The sequence below is a fragment of the Capricornis sumatraensis genome, chromosome 22 (assembly GCF_032405125.1).
Source record: "Capricornis sumatraensis isolate serow.1 chromosome 22, serow.2, whole genome shotgun sequence".
NCBI classification, from domain to species: Eukaryota; Metazoa; Chordata; class Mammalia; order Artiodactyla; family Bovidae; genus Capricornis; species Capricornis sumatraensis.
Window position 1 is genome coordinate 48,797,891 of NC_091090.1, and position 20,370 is coordinate 48,818,260.

Sequence of the window (20,370 nt, forward strand, 5' to 3'; positions counted from 1 at the left end):
GATGCGACAGGAAGGAGGGTCCTTCCCGGGTCGGCGCTCAAGTTACGTCAGGCCCTTGGGGCTGCCTTTTAGATGCCTGCATCCATGGGGGGGGAGGGGCGGATGGTTTCCGGCGGGTCAGACGGAATTTCTAGACGATCAGGCGGAATTTCCAAGGAGGGAATAAGGAAGGACGCCCCTTGAAGAGGTTGCTCATTTCAAGGAGGAAAAAACCTGGGGGCCAGCAAGCATTTTCGAGGGAGCCTTGTGCTAGGCGCTTCTGAGGCGAGTGGGCGGGACAGCCTCTGCGGAGGCCCCCGTTTCCGGGGCCTCTACGGAAGGGGCGGACACTTCCGGTCAGGGCGGGAGTCGGAGAGCTCGGCCGGCGCCCCGCGCCGTGTATGTCTGTGGATCCCGGGCCTTGATGACTGGTAGGGAGTTACGTCTCCTAGTTGTGCTGGAAGCCGTTTCTTGTGCTCATTCTCTGTAACCGGCGAAGAGGGTTGACCTTTAGGGTTCTCCTTGATCGGAGCGGTCCGGTTCCCGAGCTCCCGCCCGGGCCGCATAATCTCGTCCAGCACCTTTCCTTCCTTCCTTCTTGGTTATGGCTTGACGAACCCTTAAGGACGCCTCGGCCAACGTTATGGCACATCCCGGAGAAGGACAAGGACCCTTTACTCGAGGGGAGTAAAGACAGTACTTGGAAGATGACGGGTTTAGTCATCCTTGGTGAGTTTCCAGAAGGGAATCTCATTTAATTTGTTTTCACCACCTTTCCCGAGTTAGCCGCAAAGTCAAACAGTAATAAAAGCCAGTATGAGTATCTCAGTCGTGTCCGACTCTGTCCCGTCTCCTGTGTCCATGGGATTCTCCAGGCAAGAATACTGCAGTGGGTAACCTTTCCCTACTCCAGGAAATCTTCCCGACCCAGGGGTCTAACCCAGGTCTCCCGCAATGCAGGCGGATTCTTTACCAGCCGAGCCACAAAGGAAGCCCAAGAATACTGCAGTGGGTAGCCTTTCCCTACTCCAGGGGATCTTCCCGACCCAGGGATCGAACCCGGGTCTCACGCCTTGCAGGCAGATTCTTCACTGTCTTGAACCGCAATGAAAGCAAAGATAGTCCTGGTTTAGATGTGAGATTTTCGTGAGATACAAAGATTCAGAGATGTGTCAGAAAGGACAGCTTCGTACAGACTTCCAACAGAGTAAATATCGGAGCGTAAAATGAGTCTTCTAAGCTCCCTACCGGTGAATATGACTATGGGAGGTTGAAACATACTTTGCTGTCGACTTCTCACCCCACCCGCTTTTAGACTGTAGTACAGGCCTATAAGCGCTTAGGCTCTTGTCTCTGAGGACGTTTGTTCACCGATGTTCTGAATCGTCAGTACGTGTTTAACTCAGATTTGTTTTAATCAGTGCTGGTTTGGGTCTTGTACAAATGAGGTCATTTTGGTTGTCATTTCAGCACAAGGAAAGCCTTTGCGCTTTGGCGGCTGTACATGTTGGCACTCCTCAGGCGCTGAAATACTGAAGTCCAGCTCATTCTCAGTCACTTGAAAACTGTGTTCACTGTTGGACAGTACAGGCACAGGTGAGAAAGATTACAGGTTCATTTCCAGACCCTCCAAATAACGTGTCACACACAATCTTTTCTTCCCCAGTGTTAGGTTTATATTAGACTGCACTCTATTGTAGTGTGCAATCCCATTAAGTCTTGGGCTTCCCTGGTAGCTCGGTTGGTAAAGAATCCACCTGCAGTGCGGGAGACCAGGTTCGATACCTGGGTTGGGAAAATCCTCTAGAGAAGGGAAGGGCCACCCACGCCAGTATTCTGACCTGCAGAATTACGTGAACAGTCCATGGGGTCTCAAAAAGTTGGACATGACTGAGCCACTTTTACTTTCACCATTATGTCTAAGAAAGGCATAGTCTTTAATTGAAAAATACTTTATTGCTAAAAAGTCCTAACTATCATTTGAGGCTTCAACAGTTCTTAGTAGTAACATCAGAGATCACTGATCACCATACAAATTAGACTAATAATGATAAGCTTTGAAATATTCTAAGAATTACCAAAATATGACAGAGGGATGTAAAGGAATCAAATGCTGTTGGGAAAATGGTGCTGATAGACTTGCTTCATGCAGGGTTGCCATAAACTTTGATTTGTGTTTTAAAAAAAAGCTGGATCTATAAAGGACAATAAATTGAAGTACAAAAAAAAGGAGATACAGCTGTAATTCCTTCACTTTGCTAGTTATGTTATGTTATTATGCTACAAATTGTTTTACTTTTTAAATTCTTTTCTTGTATCTTGCTTTTCTTCTGGTGGCTTTTCTATCAAAGAACCACTAAATCAGAGGAGTGTGAATTGCTGTAGGGATGTCTTCTGGGCATGGGACGAAGTAAGGAGGACATTTCTTGAAGTCTAATTTTCCTTTTAAATATATGACTCTTTGCCTATCTTTATTTAGGGGGAAGTGGTAGTCTCTCATGCAAAAAGAAAACAAACACTGAATAAAATTGTTTCAAAATCATGTGCTCTATGTATTTTGTTGCTTCAGAAACCACCCCCTGGTGCCCCACCTCATTACCCCAGTGAAATTTCAAATGCTGTTGGTAAAGAATTAGCATTTATTTGAAATTTTTAACATATCATGATAACAGGGTAATTATCATAGTCAGCATCTATTACTGTGCTTGTCAATTACAGTCTGGTACATGAATTGTCACACTTTACCTGCTTAAGTATCTGTCACATTTTATTTTTAATTAAGTTTTATTGAAGTGAAGTACAGTAAAGTCACATTTTAGAGAAGAGCCTTGTGGCTTAAGAAAGTCTTTTGCTGCAACCAGGAGACGTTTAGAATAGCGTGAAAACCACAGTGCACGCGACATAAGCGTAAAATGGTTTTTCCTCCTCGTATTTTTTAACTGTAAAAAGTTAGTGGAGCCAGGCATAGAGCTTAGAAGACCATAAAGCATCTGGTCCTGGGGCTCCTAATGTGGGAGAATTGATGGGTAAGTTTTGGGGCTTGTCAGTGCCCTGAAATTATACGCAGAATTGTATGTGTACGTTTATGGAAGACAGCATTCATGGGATTTCATCACATTTTCAAAAAGATTAATGCCTCTAAAGCTGGTTTGAGGATATAAATGGAGAAGTAGGTCCAAAACGCTCTCAAAACCACACAGCTCGGTAGCAGTAGACTCTGGTGTTGCTGCTGCTTTTCACTTCTCCTTGAGCTCCAGTGTTGTCTCTTAATAAAGAAGAAAAGTGGTTTTTCTCTGCTTAAAAAAACACACACAATGCAATATACATCTGCTCAAATGGATTCAAACAGCATACTTCCTGCCAAGCCTCCTGTTCTCTTTCCAAACAGAGGGTGGAAAAAGCCATTCAGTCTCATTCTCAGAAAACTGCAGTTGCCAAGAAACCACCAACCCTTCCACAATAGGGCTTAACTCTAAAGTACAACGGGGTTTCTAGTTTTGCATTTATATTATTGATTTAGAAAAGCTTTTTGCACTTGAGCCAGGCATTGATTTATTCATTCATTTAACCAGTGTTAAGTAAGCACTTGGCTTTGTTTGGTTTGCTAAAGAAAAAAAGCCAGTCTTCGTTTTGCAGGGTGGGTGAGGCTGGTTAGAAGGTCGATATACGAAGCTAAAAGCAGAATACAGTGGAGAGAAATTGGCCTTGTTAGAAATCTCATGTGAGTCTAATGTTGGTGCTCTGTTACCCTCCTTTCACAGTGTCATAGGTAGCAAGTCTGTTAAATTTGAGGACTACAGAGATTGTGTGTGCTTGTATTCTCAGAGGACATTGATCTCTGCATGTAGAGCTCGGAGACAGAGAAAGTGGGCTACTTTCCCTAGACCCAGACCTGAAAGAAATTTGTTTCACCTGCTTCATGAGAATAATCCAGGTGAACTATGGGAGGTTTGCGTTTGAAACTGTTAGAGATCAAAGCAATATATGTGAACTCTTCCTTGTCACCATCATCTAAAATTCTGCCTGAATGTCCATCTTCATCTCTGGAGTCTTGCTCGTAGCATCTGGCCCCTGCCATCTTCCTGGGTGGATGCAACATGCCTTATAGACTTCCTCGCAAATCCCAGCCTTCTTACCACCATATCACGAAGGGTCAGCTCCCACATTCCTTTCCCACTACAGCTCCATCTCTCACTCAGCCAAAATTCTCATTGTCTTTTTTAAAAAGTCCAAAATAAGGAAAAAATATAATGCTTTTCTGAAAGAATCTTAACTGATAACATGAAATTTGATTTCTAAGCTGCTACAATATTTAAGAATTTTTTTTTCTAAAAAAGACAATAAACTGTGAATACAGCAAAAAAAAAAAAAAAGAAGCAGGCTCACAGATAACAAACCAGTGCTACCAGTGTGTGTTGGGTGGGGTCTGGGGGCAGGGGAGGTACAAACTGTTGGGTGTAAGACTGGCTCAAGGATGTATTGCACAACATGGAATATAGCTGTAATAGCTGTTAATGGAAAATAACCTTCAAAATGGTATAAAAAATTTTAGGGAATTCTTATTTTTTAATGTTTCTTTCCATTTTCCACTCCTTGCCGCCAATTCTAGTTAACTATGCCCATTGCTGCTCCTCTGCTCAGCTGTATCTGAATCTTTGCAGCCCCATGGACTGTAGTCCCCCAGGCTCCTCCGTCCGTGGGATTCTCCAGGCAAGAATACTGGAGTGGGTAGCTATCAGAAAGCATTTAACAGGAGGCTTCCTGTGTGCTGTTTTGGATCTGTCAGGAATTCTCTGTTCCTTATTAATTCCTGAGTATTCAGGAATTGAGAGGCAAGCCTCTCCTGAGGCTGAGGAATCCAGGCATTTCCTTTGTTTTTGTACCCGGTGATAAGTACCCTCTTCCTTAAAGTGATTATTTACAACTCTCTCTCTCTCTTTAATATGGATCGTCTGTGTTTTGTAAGTCTGGAATTTTAATTTTTATCTTTGCTGAGAATAACTACAGTATATATGCCCATACCATGTTGGTTAAAACACCTTTGCTCCATCAGAGCTTTGGTCCCTGTGTCTTGCTTTCTCTCTCTCTCTCTCTCCCTCCCTTTCTCTCTCTCTCTCAGGCTATTTCTTTGGAGCACAGAGGCTCTCTGAGTTCACTTTCCTGCCTGGACTTCTAAGACCCTCTCGAGAAGGCGCTCTGTGCCTTCACCCCATCGAGAGGGTGCCTGAGGCCTCCGTGAACAGAGCAAGCCCCATGCCAGAGACTTCATTGGCTTTCTCTGTAAACCGAGGAATATCAGCCTCTCTCTCTTATCTGTCGACTCCAGACCACCAGGTTCCGGTCCATTAAAGGACCTCAACAGGAGGCGCCCAGAACAGGAGCTTGGTACATGTATGCAGATTCGGACAAGAGTGACCCCAGGGCCTATTGAGGCCGGTAAGTACTAAGACATGGGTAAAGCAGCTGGAAAGCCCCATTACTTTTCTACTTTACTTCTTCACTTATTTAAAGTTCAGGGACTTAATGTAACATATGCTGATTTTTTAGCTAGATTACAAACTGCAATTTCCCATACTGTAATTGGAGAAGAAGCCAAAAGGCAACTAGAGAAATTACTTGCTTATGAAAATGCAAATCAGGAATGTCAAAAAGCTATAGCTCCAATTCGTGAGATAGGAACTATTACTGATTATTTGAAGGCTTGTCGAAATATAAGATTAGAAACTGAAAAGATGCAAATGCTAGCTGAAACAATGGTTGCTGCCTTAAGAAAGGGAAATGAAGGATGCTTTACATCCGGAAATAACCCTTTAAAAAGGGACTGCCCTAAGAAAGCAGAAAAAAATTTAACCTCCAAAAATCTGTCCTCGCTGCCGTAGAGGAATACATTGGGCCAAAGATTGTAAATCTAAATTTGATATTAAAGGGAAACCTATTCTGAGAAACTCCAAACAGGGGACCCCCCAGGTCCCCTTCAACAAAAACCTGGGGCAAATTCCAGCTTTTCCCTCAAACCCTCAACATCTGGCAGTGCTGCCGTCAATATACCAGCTTTGTTTTTAGATAATATGAAGTTAATGAGCTGTATTTAAATTAAAATTCATGTGAATTGAAAAATATTTAATATGTTTATTTAAATATAAATATAATTTAAATATAATTGCTAATCTAATTAAAACATGTCTTAAGTCATCAACATTATATAATACTTTTATTATGCCTAGGTTTAAGGTGAACTAAATTTGTCAACAAAAAGGTAGGGCACCTGAGGCCTCCACGAACAGAGCAAGCCCTGTGTCAGGGACTATTGGCTTTCTGCGTAAACCTCTCTCTCTCTCCTTTACTTTCTTATCGGTCGACTCCAGACCACCAGGTTCTGGTCCATTAAAGGACCTCAACAGGTAATCATTTCCTTCTCCAGGGGATCTTCCCAACCCAGGGACTGAACCCATATCTTGGGCATTACAGGCAGATTCTTTAGCCCTGAGCCATCATGGAGGCCCCAAGAATTATTTTTAATTTCATGTAATTTACAGCAGTGGCTTAAACAAGAGATTTCCTTAAGACAAAGGCTTTTGGAGGCAGGTTGGTCCAGTGCTGGTACAGGGAGTCTCCAGTCATCAGGAACCCTGACCTGTTTGCTCTTTAAGATCCTGTGTTTGGTTGTGTGACTTCCCCTTTGATATCACCTCATAGGCCAGCAGAGATGCAGAGTTCTTTTGGTTTCATCCATCACATCTGTAAACTCAGCTCTCGACCTGTGAGAAGGGCAGAAAAGGACAGCAAAAAACACCTTCCAGCTAAGCAGACTCCCTCTGTCCACGAAGCTTTCCTCAGCCCCCTTGTGATAGTGCTGCTGCTGCTAAGTCACTATTTACATCTTATTGGCACCCCACTCCAGTACTGTTGCCTGGAAAATCCCATGGATGGAGGAGCCTGGTAGACTGCAGTCCATGGGGCCGCTAGAGTTGGACACAACTGAGTGACTTCACTTTCACTTTTCACTTTCACGTGAAAGAAGGAAATGGCAACCCACTCCAGTGTTCTTGCCTGGAGAATCCCAGGGATGGGGGAGCCTGGTGGGCTGCCGTCTATGGGGTCTCACAGAGTCAGACATGACTGAAGCAACCTTAGCAGCAGCAGCAGCAGCAGCAGCAGCTCCTCTTTGGCCACCTGGCCACAAGGCACATTGCTACTTTCAAATAAAATCTAGGTTCTATTATTAAGGAAGAAAAGGAAACTGGATATTGGGTGGCCCCTAACTGTGTGTGCACAGCTGCTAATCAATAACATCTCCCTTGAACACACAGGGAAATTAAATTACTAGAGTATAAGTTCCACTGTGGCACCGATGCCAGGCCCCTGTGTTGTGTATAGGAGGGGCTCAGTAAATGATGGGTGAGTGGTTGAACGACTAGAATTCATCATGATGATTATTTTTCACATTACAGGTAAATAGAAACTACAGTAAACATTTGAATGGGGCTTCCCAGGTGGCCCTAGTGGTAAAGGACCCACCTGCCAATGCAGCTTTTCTTTGTCTTTGTCTTAGGCTTTTAATGATTAAAAGTGGCTCCCTTACACACTATTGTGGGGGGCTGGAGACTTCTGTGTGCTTCACAGTTGCCCACCACACACTCCCTTACTGCCCCACCCTCCCAACCTCCCCTTTCCGAAGGCTTCCCGGGGTCTGACAGTTGGGGGAGGAGGCGGGCAGCTCAAAGCCCACCCCACAGTTTGCAGGGGCTCCTCCAGGTGACTCCAATACACTCCTGCCCGTCCGCACCCACTCCTTAACCCACCTGAAAGTTAAAGAATTAATTACCTGGCAGGAATGATCACTGCAGGTATTTCTGAGGCAGCTGGAAGTGCTGTTTGTGGGCTTGAGAGGGTTTAGACCAAGGGCTGGGATTTTTGATGCGGGGGTTAAAACTGTGGACTCCCAGTCATTTTATCAAGGGTCTGGATAAATGGCTGGACAGGAGAGTTTTGCAGGTTTGGGCTCAACTCAGCAGGATACTTATTACTGGTATTGGCAAAGGTGCGCCGATTTTTCCTGTTCCGAATGAAAAGGCTGATAGTGTTCTGTTTCGTAACACAGTTTGGCAATTGACAAACTACTGCTTTGAAGATAGGTGTTCTTAGTGAAAGCGGACACCCTCCTTACTTAGAGAAAGAAGGATCGAGTCCCGGGGCTTTGAGCGATTCTGCCTTGGCTGTTGATGTCCTACCCTTCTCCCTGCTGCTCTTAGAGTGAAGCCAGACTTCCCGTCCTGCCAGCCTCACCCCTTCGGCATCCGGTACGGCAGCCAGTACGAGCAACAGCAGGGTGGTTACCCTCCTGGCTACAGCTCTGGCCGCGGGGCAGGTGGAAATGGACCCAACCTTTATTCTGCATATGAGACCTCTGGACACCCCGCTGAGACTTCGCTTCTGCCCAAGGTATCTCTCCCTGGCATAGATACTGCGTTAGGCGCATGTCCGGTATGGGGACGTCTCTTTCCTTTCTCCATGCCCTTGAGAAATCCCCTCGAATTTTCCTCAGCCTTGGACTCTGCACCCTAATATGTGTGTGTGCTGTGCTTAGTCAGTCGTGTCCGACTCTTTCTGGACCCCATAGACTGTAGCCCGCCAGGCTCCTCTGTCCGTGGGATTCTCCGGGCAAGGATACTGGAGTGGTAGTCATTCCTGTCTCCAGGGATCTTCCTGACCCAGGGATCGAACCCAGGTGTCCTGCATAGTGAGCAGATGCTGTACTGCTGAGCCACCGGTGCCTGTAGAGAGGAATGGTAATAACTTACACTGCCCCTGGAGAGCCCATGGAGTCTGGAGTAACTAACCAAGATCTGTTTGGGGGCTGCTTCTGGAATTTACATCTTTCCTTACCTGAGAAGATGATGGATTGGTTTGCTTTTCTATAGCCTCTGCGTTTCCTCAGCAGGTACTGTCTGGCCCTTAGCTGAGACGCGGGGTTGGGATGGGATTGGAAGGCCATGAGGGCTATGTGCCCATGGAGACTGCAGATTGTCACCTGGAAAGAAGGGCAGAGCTCCAGGTGCAGGTTTGGGTACAGGGATTGTGGAGTCTGATGCCAGGGTTCCTGCGGTCTGGTTCCTTCTCCCTAGACCCCAGGGGGCCACTTAGATCCCTGAAACTTCAGAGAAGGCAGGTGCCTTTGACCAATGCTCCTCCTATGTGAGTTTTCTTCTATGGGCTCAGCTCACCTGTTGCATAATTGTAGTATTTTGTCATTTAAAGGCTCTTTTAATCAAAATTCAAAATAAAATTTGATCAAAAGGGATTTTAGTGTTGTAGATATTATTTTTGAGAGCTAAATTCTTCCAGGAAAGTGTCAATAGCAACCCTTTAAGTAAAAAAAAATTTTTTTAAACATACTGATTTTCATTGTAGGAAGCCACATCTCTAGCTGAAAACCAAGATGAAGATTCACTAGAAGGTAACAGAAGACTTATGTTTAGTTGAAAACAAAACTAACCCTCTTTCCGGGTCCTTCATTCACTGAGCTGGCTATAAACGAAGAGATCCTACCAGAAAGTTCCAATGTAGGTCTCCCTCCCTTGGTTTCTGAATTAATTGTTATAAACCATTTCTTCGTTTCTATCAGTCTGCTAACTGAACAGATAAAGCAGCATGTTGATTTGTCAGAGCCCTGTCTTAAGGATCTGGTCCTGGCTTGTCCTTGGGGTCACATTCACCCAGGTCCTCAAGCTAGAAACTCTAGACTCGCCTCCCACCCTTCCTCTCTCTTCTGCTCCAAGTTGAATGCATTTCCAAGTACTGTCCCTTTGTCTCCAAATTATCTCTTAATTCTGCCCTTTTTCTCCATTTCTCCCACCATCTACTCATTGAATCCAGTAGCACTGCTCTTGTAGCTTCAGTTTCTATTTTTAAAGTCTTACCGAAAGGAAACACGCAGTTTAAAAAACTCACATTAAACATCTGCACTGTTTCCTGCTGATGTTTTTTAAAAGCTCTAGTTTTAAGCCATTTCTAATGTGTCCTATGAAACTCTGTTTTTCTCCTGTATGTATTATTGGCTTCTGCAGATCCAAATCTCCACTTGAATATTGAGGAACTCAACAAAGAGTTTATGGTGAAAAGTGAAGAGCTCTACCAGTCTCTCATGAATTGCCACTGGCAGCCTCTTGATACTGTGCACTCAGAAATCCCAGACAAGAACCCCCAAGAGCAAGATGCTCATTAAGCTCCCCAACTATCATATTCATTGTGTCTTGTTTTGTTTTTGTTTAAAAAAAGTTCTCCCAGGATGGCACTGGATTGTGTACATAAATACAGATTCTTGAGAGACTGTAATGCAAATAAACTTCAGCAGCACGTTCATTTCCGGAAGTGTGTTGTATTATGTGGGTGCCAGCAGAGGTCACATCCAGCTTCTTTGGTGACTCTGGGAAAGAATCCACCTGCCAGTGCAGGAGACTCAAGTTCCATCCCTGGGTCGGGAAGATCCCCTGGAGAAGGAAATGGCAACCCACTCCAGTATTCTTGGCTGGAGAATCCCGTGGACAGAGCAGCCTGGTGGGCTATAGTCTATGGGGGTCACAAAAGTGTTGGACAAGAGTTAGCAACTAAACAGTAACAACAAAGAAGAGAGGCCACAGAACTATCAAGTTAGACCAGGCTGCACTGTAAGACACTTGAAAATATGTGTCCTAAAACAACATTGTAAATCAACTATATTTCAATTGTAAATCAGCTATAAAACAACATTGTAAATCAACTATATAAAACTATATGAAAAAAAAGAAGGTAATAGATTTAATATGACATGGGCCTGACCTAAACTGATGGTGGCATTAGCTACTCTGATATATTGAGTGATTTGCTGCTCTCTTCTGTTCACAAACAGTGCAAGCCTTCTTGCCTGCATCTGGTGTAGAAAAAGGTAGATTAGAACCAGAAGTTTGATCTCCATCGCCAGACCCTCAGGCTCTCTTACGAGAGCACTAGGTGATAGAAGACAGTGGAGGCACTTGCCACAGTTGAGTCCTCAACATGGAAAAAGTGTGCTTGATCAAAACAGCCTGTCAGCCTTCTGAGACAGAGCACCTGGGCCCCCAGTGACACCATTGTGCAACTGCAATGCATGGGTTGATAAGCGCTTTCACTCTGGGGGTTTACTCTTGCAAAACACTTCCACCATCATGCCAAGAAGCCCACTCAAACCTAAAGATTAGAGGTCGTGTGGAGGGGAACTGAGGCGCCCCAGTAAACAGCCAACCCACAGCCTCACTCACCTGACATCTTGGACTGTCCGCTGAATGTAACCCTGGATTGATCCCAGGAGAGACCAGCAGGGGAGCCCAGCCCCTAGAGTTGATCCTGTTTTACACGCCAGCCAGGAGAATCCCACGCACATAGGAGCCTGGTGGGCTCCAGTCCACGGGGTCACAAAGAGTCGAATATGACTAAGCACACAGAAAGATAACACTATGATTTAACAATGGAGTGAAAAAGACACAAACACAAATCAGCATGGCAAAAAAAACTGAATTTCAAGAGTAAATATTTGTTGTTAGAAAAGTGACCACAAATCCATGTTTTCTTGCATATTTATTGTCAAGAAATAGCCAGTTTGTTTCACTTACATCCATCTTGCTGCTGCTGCTGCTAAGTCACCTCAATTGTGTCCAACTGTGTGACCCCATAGATGGCAGCCCACCAGGCTCCTCTGTCCCTGGGATTCTCCAGGCAAGAATACTGGAGTGGGTTGCCATTTCCTTCTCCATCTTTACATATAAATAAAAGGAAAATGTGATTTTAAAAAGGTGTCTAGGGACTTCCCGGACAGTCCAGTAGTTAGGACTCCGCGCTTTCACTGCTAGGGCCTGGGTTCAGTCCCTGGTTGGGGAACTAAATCCTACAAGCCTCGTGGTGCAGCCATAAAAAAAAAATTAAAAAGTACAGGGGGCTTCCTTGGTAGCTCAGTGGTAAAGAACCTGCCTGCCAGTGCAGAGATGGGTTCAATCCCTGGTCCAGGAAGAGCCCATATACTGCAGACCAGGTAAGCCTGTGTGCCCCGACTATTGAGCTTACACTCTAGAGCCTGGGAGCCACAACTACTGAAGCCTGTGTTCCATAACAAGAGAGGCCACCGCAATGAGAAGCCCACTCACTCCCCGAAACTAGAGAAAAGCCCATGTGGCAAGGGAGACCCAGCACAGTCAAAAACAAATAAAATTAAATATACATATATATATGAAGGAATGGAAGCTTCCAGCTCAAAAAAATCCTGCATAAACACAGCAATACTTCTTTACCCCCATGTTATATTGGTGGAAGCTTTTAAAATGGCATTTGCCTAGATGACCCCCACCCCTTGGAAAAATTTCTTGATTCCATACCCAGATAGGAAAATTTGCATATGTGGTAATGACTACAGCATCAGTAAGTTTTCCTAGGCATTCAAATTATTTCCCTACCAGCCTGTCCTGTATTTTAAGTCACTGTGTAGCCTTTTGTAGCCATTATCCCCGAAGAATCTGTGACCGACTGCTTTTACTTTTTAAACCATCATTCTTCCACCGGGTCATCTGATACACAGCCAGCCATGCAGATGGAAAGCCGAATTCAGACACTTCCTGCTGGGTCCTTTGTGAAAGCCTCTGTGGAGTGCTAATCGTGGGGTTATCAAGCCTCACCTGCTCAGAGATAATGCGTCAAGAACCAGAGTTTCAACCTGGCAGTCATCATTGCTTTCCCTCCTCGCTCTTCACGACCCATTACACCTATTTAGTCAGAGCCTAAGGAAATGAATCTAGAGTTTCCCAGCCAGCCATCTGTGATGTGCAGGACACGGTTTACTCTTCTACCCTGCTGCTTTCCCCACTGGTTTCTTGGTGCTCTGGCTGTGGATTTGCTCTGTTCCCCATCCTTTTCTTTTATCCCAGTCCCATACTCTAGATAAAGAATATACAGACTTGTCCTTTGCTTTTTTTATTAAATTAAAACATTACTTGCGGCTGTGCTGGGTCTTCGTTGCACTGGGGCTTTCTTAGTGATGGCCAGTGGGGCTACTCTCGTTGCAGAGCACAGACTCCAGGCACAAGGGCTTCAGTAGGCGCCCTTCGGCATGTGGGGTCTTCCTGGGCCAGGGATCGGAGCCGTGTCCCCTGCACTGGCAGGTGGGTTCTTAGCCCCTGGACCACCAGGGAAGTCCAGATGTTTCCTTTCCACAGTACAGTCTTCATCAGGAAATGGTACTTGAGACCAGTCCAGTCCGTTTCCATCATTTGGTTTAACGTGAAGGCACTCCATGTTACTGGGACTCGCCTTACATCTGGTCTGTCCGGTACAAAGGTAAAAGTCACGTAGCCCCAGCTCTCAACACACAGCCAGCACAGAATTAAAAACCAAATTAAAAAACAAAGCTGGTTTTGATCACTGAACTTTGATTTTGTAAGACATTAGACGTTGAGTGAAAGGTCTACACGAATTCTCCATACCATTTTGGCAACTTTTCTTTGAAGTCTATAAAGTTTTTTAAAATAAAACATTTTGGAAAGTCATCAGAAACCTTCCATTTTGCCTTCAATATGGTTGATGCCTTGAAGTTCACTGATAATTCACTTTAATGGAAATAAATAGCCTGAAACACATTAATAATTCACTTTCACTTTGACTCCCTTTTTCAGCGATTCACCTAATAGCCTCAACTCCTAATCACATGCTTGAGATTCACTTTCACGGTCTGACACGATGCTGGCTATTGGTTTCTGAATTTTGGTTCTTTTTGGAAGAACCTGGTGTGTGTCTATGTCTGTGTGTGCACTTTAAATTGTGTCCAGCTCTCTGTGACCCCATGAACCGCAGCCCACCAGGCTCCTGTCCCTGGGATTCTCCAGCCAAGAATACTGGAGTAGGCTGTTATTTCCATCTCCAGGGGATCTTTCCAATCCAGAGATCGAGCCTGTGTCTCTGGCATCTCCTGCATTGGCAAGCGGATTCTTTACCACTAGCGCCCCCTGGGAAGCCCCTTTTAGACCATTCAGCCACCCTGTCTACTATAGCCCCCAGGATCCTTCCCAAGATGTAGGTCAGACTTCCTGGGCTCCCAGCAGGACTCACCCCAGTTAATCTTACCAACAGCCACCATGGAAGCCCACCACATTCAAACCTTGTAGGTATTGAAAAGTGAACACAGTCAGCTTCATCTCTTTACCTTCTTCCTCCCAGAGCCATCACTGGCAGACCTCTTGCTAAAGTGAGAACTTGGCCTTGGGAGTGTGACCTCCAGTGTCTTTCCCATTGGCTTGACCTTTTAATCCCTCAGCCATCCTGACCAGAAGAGGGAGTAGTCACAACAGAACATGTGTAGTTCTGGCATTACTGAACTGCAAGACCGGAGTCTTCCCAAACTCTAGTTATTCTTCGTCTGTTCACGTGGATCTCGGCTCCCATTTCCCACTTGGCATAGACTGCTATCCTAAAGTCTCACCATGTGGGACTTCCTTGGCGGTCCAGCGGTTAAGATGCCACACTTCCACTGTAGTGGGGGTGGATTTGATGCCTCATCAAGGATCTAAGCTGCATGGTGTAACCAGAAAGTAAAAAAAAACAGGACAATTCTAAAAATAAAGTTTATTTTGAAGAGCTCAAAAAAGCAAGTTACAAAAAGCTGTAATTCTATTATGTATCTATATAAGCAACACTTAAAAAAAAAAAAAAAAAAGCCAGTCTGTGTGTCTTTGTATTTCCACTGTATAATAAGCACAGGTACATAACGGTTGTATAGAACTGTTAGCTATAGAATTGTGCAGTACAACAGTCACATAAAATAAGTAACATTTCCTCAAACTGGCCACATTCCCAGTGCCCAATAGCTAGTACGAGTGTTAGTATCTTGGACAGTGCAGATATAGAACGTTCCCATCATGGCAGAGATCCTTTTGGACAGCGCTGCCCTGGGATATCTGAGTGTATATTGAAAGGACACTGACACCAAACAGTGATCACTTCTGGAGAAAGGAGTTCACTTTTCATCCTATATCCTTCTGCATTCTTTTTTTACTTACTCATTAACTTGATTTAAATCATGTTTAAAATTTTTTATTGAAGTAAAATTGATTTGTTGTTGTTCAGTCGCTCGGTTGTGTCCGACTCTTTGGACTCCATGGACTGCAGCACGCCAGGCCTCCCTGTCCTTCACCATCTCCCAGAGTTTGCTCAAACTCATGTCCATTGTCGCTGATGCCATCCAACAATCTCATCCCCCTTCGCCCCTTCTCCTCCTGCCCTCAGTCTTTCCCAGCATTAGGGTCTTTTCCAATGAGTTGGCTCTTCACATCAGGTGGCCAAAGTATTGGGAGTTGATTTTTTTCTATTTTTAGAAAATATTGTTATTTATTTTGGGGTTTATGTATTTTCTATATTTAGGAAATATTTATTTAGAAAATATCTTTATATATTTTATTTTTATAGTTGATTTATATATTTATATATACACAGCACGTATTTTTGTTTTTGTAGTTTGAAATATTTTTCACTTTAGTTTTAAAATATTATGCATTAAAAAATGGTGCATTGGATATTGTTTAGACGAGTTATTTTCCTTAGTACTTCTATCATTTGCCATGTGTCTAGTAGAGGAAAATATTCATTTACCCAAACTTAGCACCGAAAGACTGCTCAAAAACTCTGGCATTTGACAGTTGAATAATTATGATAATATCAACAGGTCTTTTTCCTAAATTGTACCTTGATTTTTAAAAAATTAAGGAGGCACATATAGGAGATAACTTCTTCCTGCCTCAGATTTTGAATTTAAAATCCCGATTGAAATGAAACTGACCTTCCATTGTCTCTATCATTCCCAATTATCCTCTCCAATACTCCACACAGGGAAAGCTGGATTATTTTCCTGTGGGATGGGCATTTTTAGATGGGTATATGTTTGCATGAATGTATTTATTTGTGTATTTTTAGAAAATGCTAGGAGGGGGACATCCCTGGTGGTTCAGTACTCAGGAATCTGCCCTGCAGTGCGAGGGCTGCAGGTTCGATCCCTGGCTGAGGAACTAAGATCCCAGGTGCCCTGGTGCGGCTGAGCCCATGCGCCACAGCTACTGAGCCTGGGAGCCACAACAAAAGATACCACCTGCTACAACTAAGACCCGACACAGCCAAATAAAGCTTTCTAAGAAAGACAATGCTGGGAGGATGGGCTTGTTAAATACTGATCAAATAAAGCCATACAACAGTCCCCAGTGTGGAAAACAATATATTAATTTATTTCCAAGAAAACAACATGGAACATCATTGAAAACAAAATTTTCAGGGCCTCTCCACGGGCCCGCAGAAACCCACTAGTTCAAACAGGGAACCCTCCCAACATTAAAATATTTGAGACACAGAAGAAATGACCAACCACAGACATGTAAACACCTTCTATTCCAAGAGATTTCTTCTTCTTCAAGAGAAGATCCAGTGTAAAGCACTCCTCTTCTCAAGTGGTGTGATGTAAGTTTGAAAAAAACAAACAAGCTGATTTTAAATCCTGCCTTTAGCTCCGGATGTGCTCCCTACCCCTTGACTTTTCATCATCCGGTGCTCTTCCACCTCTCTCGGCAGCAGGAAAAAAGACAGAGTTTCCTTCAAGATCATTAAAAGCCATTAAATTCAAGGTCATTAAATATGATTAAGGGCTTCCTTAAGTTAAATATGATTAACATTCAACAGGCACAATTGCAGAAAAAGTAACATGGCGTGGATTAAATGTATCCTGAGTTGTAGTTGCTGTTTTTCATTAGAATAAATAAATATCAAGGAACTGGATGGAGTACAAAAGGAGACTTCACATTTTTCTGACGTGACAGGACGTTTTCTCAATGTGAACACTGAAATCATTGTGGGATGCTAGATACGGCTTCACTTCACCTTCTCGAGATGCTCCACCTTAGGAAATGAACTAAAGAGACCAGTAAGAGAAGCCTGATTCTCAGAGAACTTGTTTCCTCATGCTTACTAACAACCTCTCTAAGCCTCAGTCACTTCATCTGCAAGATGCGGATAATTGTGCAAGTTTGCAAGAGCATTGTGCGATCCGAATGCCCTGAGAGGTAAAAGAGAAAGCAGGATGCCTAGAAAACAATCAGCTATGGCCTCTGTCCCCTCCCTCCCTTCTCTCTTCGGAATATTCTGATTTAGACCTCACTTTGAAATTGGTGATATCTGGGGCCTGATATGACAACCCATAAGCCCACCACTACAGCCACTCCCTGGTGGTCTAGTGGTTAGGAATCTGCACTTCCACTGCAGGGGCCAAGGGTTTGATCCCCAGTCAGGGGAGTTCCACATGCTTCATGAGGTGGCTGGAGCCGGGGGGAATAATATACTCTGTGAGATTCTCTGGAGTTCTGGAGATTCTCTTTCCAATGCTGGCATTATTGCCAAGATTTTCAGAGTGAAAAAGCTTCTCACTTCTTGTCTCTGCACGTGTCTGGTGTATAGTAGACACCCAAGAAATACTTACTGATGGATTGGATGGATGAATGGGATAAAGGATAAGTAACAAAGAGGCTCTTCCACAATTGAAAGCTTTTAAAAATCCAAGCACTCCTAAGACCCCCACAGGCGCTGCAAAGTTACCCAGAGAACACTGTGGACTCCTTAAAGGCTCATGGGATAGCATTTGGTCTCCATTTTGCAGGTACGATCACTTCGGTGGTGTGTGCATGCTTAGTCGCTTCAGTCATGCCCAACTCTTTGTGACCCCATGGACGGTAGCCCACCAGGCTTCTCTGTCTATTGGATTTCCCAGGCAAGAATACTGAAGTGGGTAGCCATTTCCTTCTCCACGGGATCTTCCTGACCCAGTTATTGAATCCGGATCTCCTGTGTCTCCTGCATCACAGGGAGATTCTTTACTACTGAGCCACTGGGGAAGCCCCACTTTGGTGGGGGTGGAGGCAAAAAAGGGAAGTGATTCACCTGAAATAGTCAAGGCTTGGGGCTACACCCATGCAGTAGCACTTCCACTCTTGAAATATCTTCATTCTTCAAGAACTTTCCCATGTTCTCAATGGAAAATGATGGAGAGGGGTCAGAGGACACTCTGACAAATATTCAAGAAGCGAACTACCTGAGGATCTTTTACTGAAGTAGCAGGCAGTGACAGCTGTCTTAAATTTGGTCTCCTGTGAATAACTACATTCTACACAGAATGTAAAGAATGTTAAAAAAAAAACCAAAAAAACTGTAGGCACAGGAAACTTGAAAATGCTACTGTTGAAACTCAGGAACAGGACCAAGTTCTCAGTTCTAGCAGCTCAAGTTCTAAAGGAGACTGGAGAGTTACCTGAAAAGCAGTTTCTATGCCGACATGCAGCTGAGCAAAGAGCAGGGGGAGTCCGTTCATGTGAGGCTACAGATCTGTGATAAAAAAGATTCCTTCTTCAAAGAAACTTGATTCTTATTTCCCTAAATAGTATTATCTACCATTCTCCTTTTCATGAGAACATTTATATACGATGAGGATCTGATGCAAAGATCTGAAAACAGTTCAGTTTATCACAGATGGGGACATGAGCCTGAAAGAGCGCTGAACCTCAAGAAACTTCCAGGGTGGCCTAAGAACCAGTATCACCGTGCAAGCATCCTGACAGCACATTTCACAGTGTCTGGCAGACATTTTGACGTGTAACTATGCAGTCAGGTCCTGAAGCTATAACCTTGGCCCTGAGACTGCTCACATAACCCAGGCAAAGTTTTTCTCCCAAAAAAAGGCTCTCCTTCCCAGAGGTGATTTCCCTTTAGACGTTGAGTGGCAGTAGATCAGAAATACCAGCTGGGCTGTATTGCAATTTCACTCTGATTCAGGGTCCTTTCTCGAAGCCTCAGTTCCAGGCATTCCACAGTGAGGGGGTACGCAGTGAGCTCAAACTTGTTTGCAAAGAGGCTTGACGAATTAATCAACCACTTTAAGTCTCCGTTGCCATAGATACAAATATCATGGACATAGTGGCCTGTAATTGGAGAGAACAAGAAACAGTCAGAACAGGCTTGTTTTCGTGTCAATGGGGGTGAGCTTGCAGAACAGGAGGGTGTCCAACTGACTGCTACAGGGCTAGGCCTGTGCCAAGCGCTAGGGGATTCCGATGAAGGAGGACTGCATCAGCCCAGCCCACAAGGAAGTTAAACTTTCTATGAGGGGACAAAGATATAAATATGCACTTACAGAAAATGAGAGTTAAGTGGTCCAAAGGAATAACACAATAGGCATCACAAGGCAATTCACGCATTATGAACTCTGGGTTTCAAGGATGAGACGTCCTAGATGTAGACAGATGGGAGGGGTCTTTGTGGACTGAGTTGGTCGGGTCTCTTCCCTGGGCTATCCAAGTGCCTACTTTATCTCTCCTCTATTATGTATGAGGTTTTTTGTGTTTTTTAAAATTAACGTTTGGCCTTGCTGCAAAGCACGCAGGATCTCAGTTCCCCAAGCAGGGATCGAACTTTTGTCCCCTGCATTGGAAGCGTGGAGTCCTAACCACTGGACCACCAGGGAAGGCCCTATCTCTCCTCTTAGATGGGGAATAAACCTCACCCGTGTGTCACCTACGAACTCCTTAATCCTCTCCAAGTCTTCTCTATCTTAATCCAGGGCAAGCCTACTCTTCAGTACACTCGGCCCTTCTCCCCCTTCCTTCCACACCCCACATCCAATCTGGCAGCAACCTTGTCAGCTCAACCTTCAAAATATTATTGCAATTTGACCACATTTCACCCCCTCTGATACCTCCATCCTAGGCAAGCTGCCCCATCTTCCTGTCTGACTGGTTCCCAGTGCCTCCATTAAAAAAAAAAAAAAAAGTTTACTTTTAATTGGGGGAAAACTGCTTTACAATGTTGTGTTGGTTTCTGCCACAGGACAAGGCAAATCAGCCATAATTGTTCATGTGTCACCTGCCTCTTGAGCCCGCCCCCGCCCCACCTCGCCAGGTCATCACAGAGCCAGCTACGTTCTCCGTTCGTCCCGTTCTCTCCTTCCCCTCCAGTGTCCACAAATCCAGTCTCTCTGTTTGAGTCTCCATTCCTTCCCAGCAGATAGGCTCGTCAATTCCGTTTTTGCCTGTTAGCATATTCTCAGCACAGCAGCTAGAGCGGCTGTTTTAAACGTAAGCAGATGTGTCTGTTGCTCAAAACCTTCTGATGGCTTCTTGTCTCATTTGGACAAAAAGCCAAAATCCTAGCAATGGCATTCAAGACTCCTCAGAGTCTGGCCCTCATCACCCAGACTCACCTCTTACCATTTACCCATTCAGTTATAACCCTTAATAAACTTCACATCAGTCACATCAGCCCCCTTGCTGCTGCTGCTGCTAAGTCGCTTCAGTCGTGTCCGACTCTGTGCGA

General features: G+C 44.5%; 2 protein-coding genes across 4 annotated transcripts in view; one reads left to right on the forward strand and one right to left on the reverse strand.

Moving 5' to 3' along the window:
- Positions 1 to 686: 686 nt before the first annotated feature.
- C22H6orf52 (chromosome 22 C6orf52 homolog) lies at positions 687 to 10,252 on the forward strand. Its single transcript, XM_068994205.1, has 4 exons — positions 687 to 708; positions 8,234 to 8,421; positions 9,391 to 9,436; positions 10,047 to 10,252. The coding sequence occupies exons 1-4, from the start codon at positions 687 to 689 to the stop codon at positions 10,202 to 10,204; spliced, it is 414 nt and encodes a 137-aa protein (XP_068850306.1). The 3' UTR covers positions 10,205 to 10,252.
- A 6,002-nt stretch (positions 10,253 to 16,254) lies between these two features.
- Positions 16,255 to 20,370, reverse strand: part of GCNT2 (glucosaminyl (N-acetyl) transferase 2 (I blood group)) — a 100,701-nt gene continuing 96,585 nt past the window's right edge. For all 3 annotated transcript variants that reach the window (XM_068960786.1, XM_068960787.1, XM_068960789.1), the window contains exon 3: positions 16,255 to 18,980. In XM_068960786.1, coding sequence (XP_068816887.1) covers positions 18,790 to 18,980 — 191 coding nt within the window. In that variant the 3' untranslated portion in view covers positions 16,255 to 18,789. The remainder of the gene's footprint in view (positions 18,981 to 20,370) is intronic.

Excerpts from the sequence above, each read along its gene's own strand:
- C22H6orf52 (XM_068994205.1), top strand. The coding sequence starts at position 687 with ATGACGGGTTTAGTCATCCTTG. Across the intron at positions 8,422-9,390 it reads AGACTTCGCTTCTGCCCAAG|GAAGCCACATCTCTAGCTGA; the intron begins GTATCTCTCCCT and ends TTTTCATTGTAG. Across the intron at positions 9,437-10,046 it reads AGATGAAGATTCACTAGAAG|ATCCAAATCTCCACTTGAAT; the intron begins GTAACAGAAGAC and ends TGGCTTCTGCAG.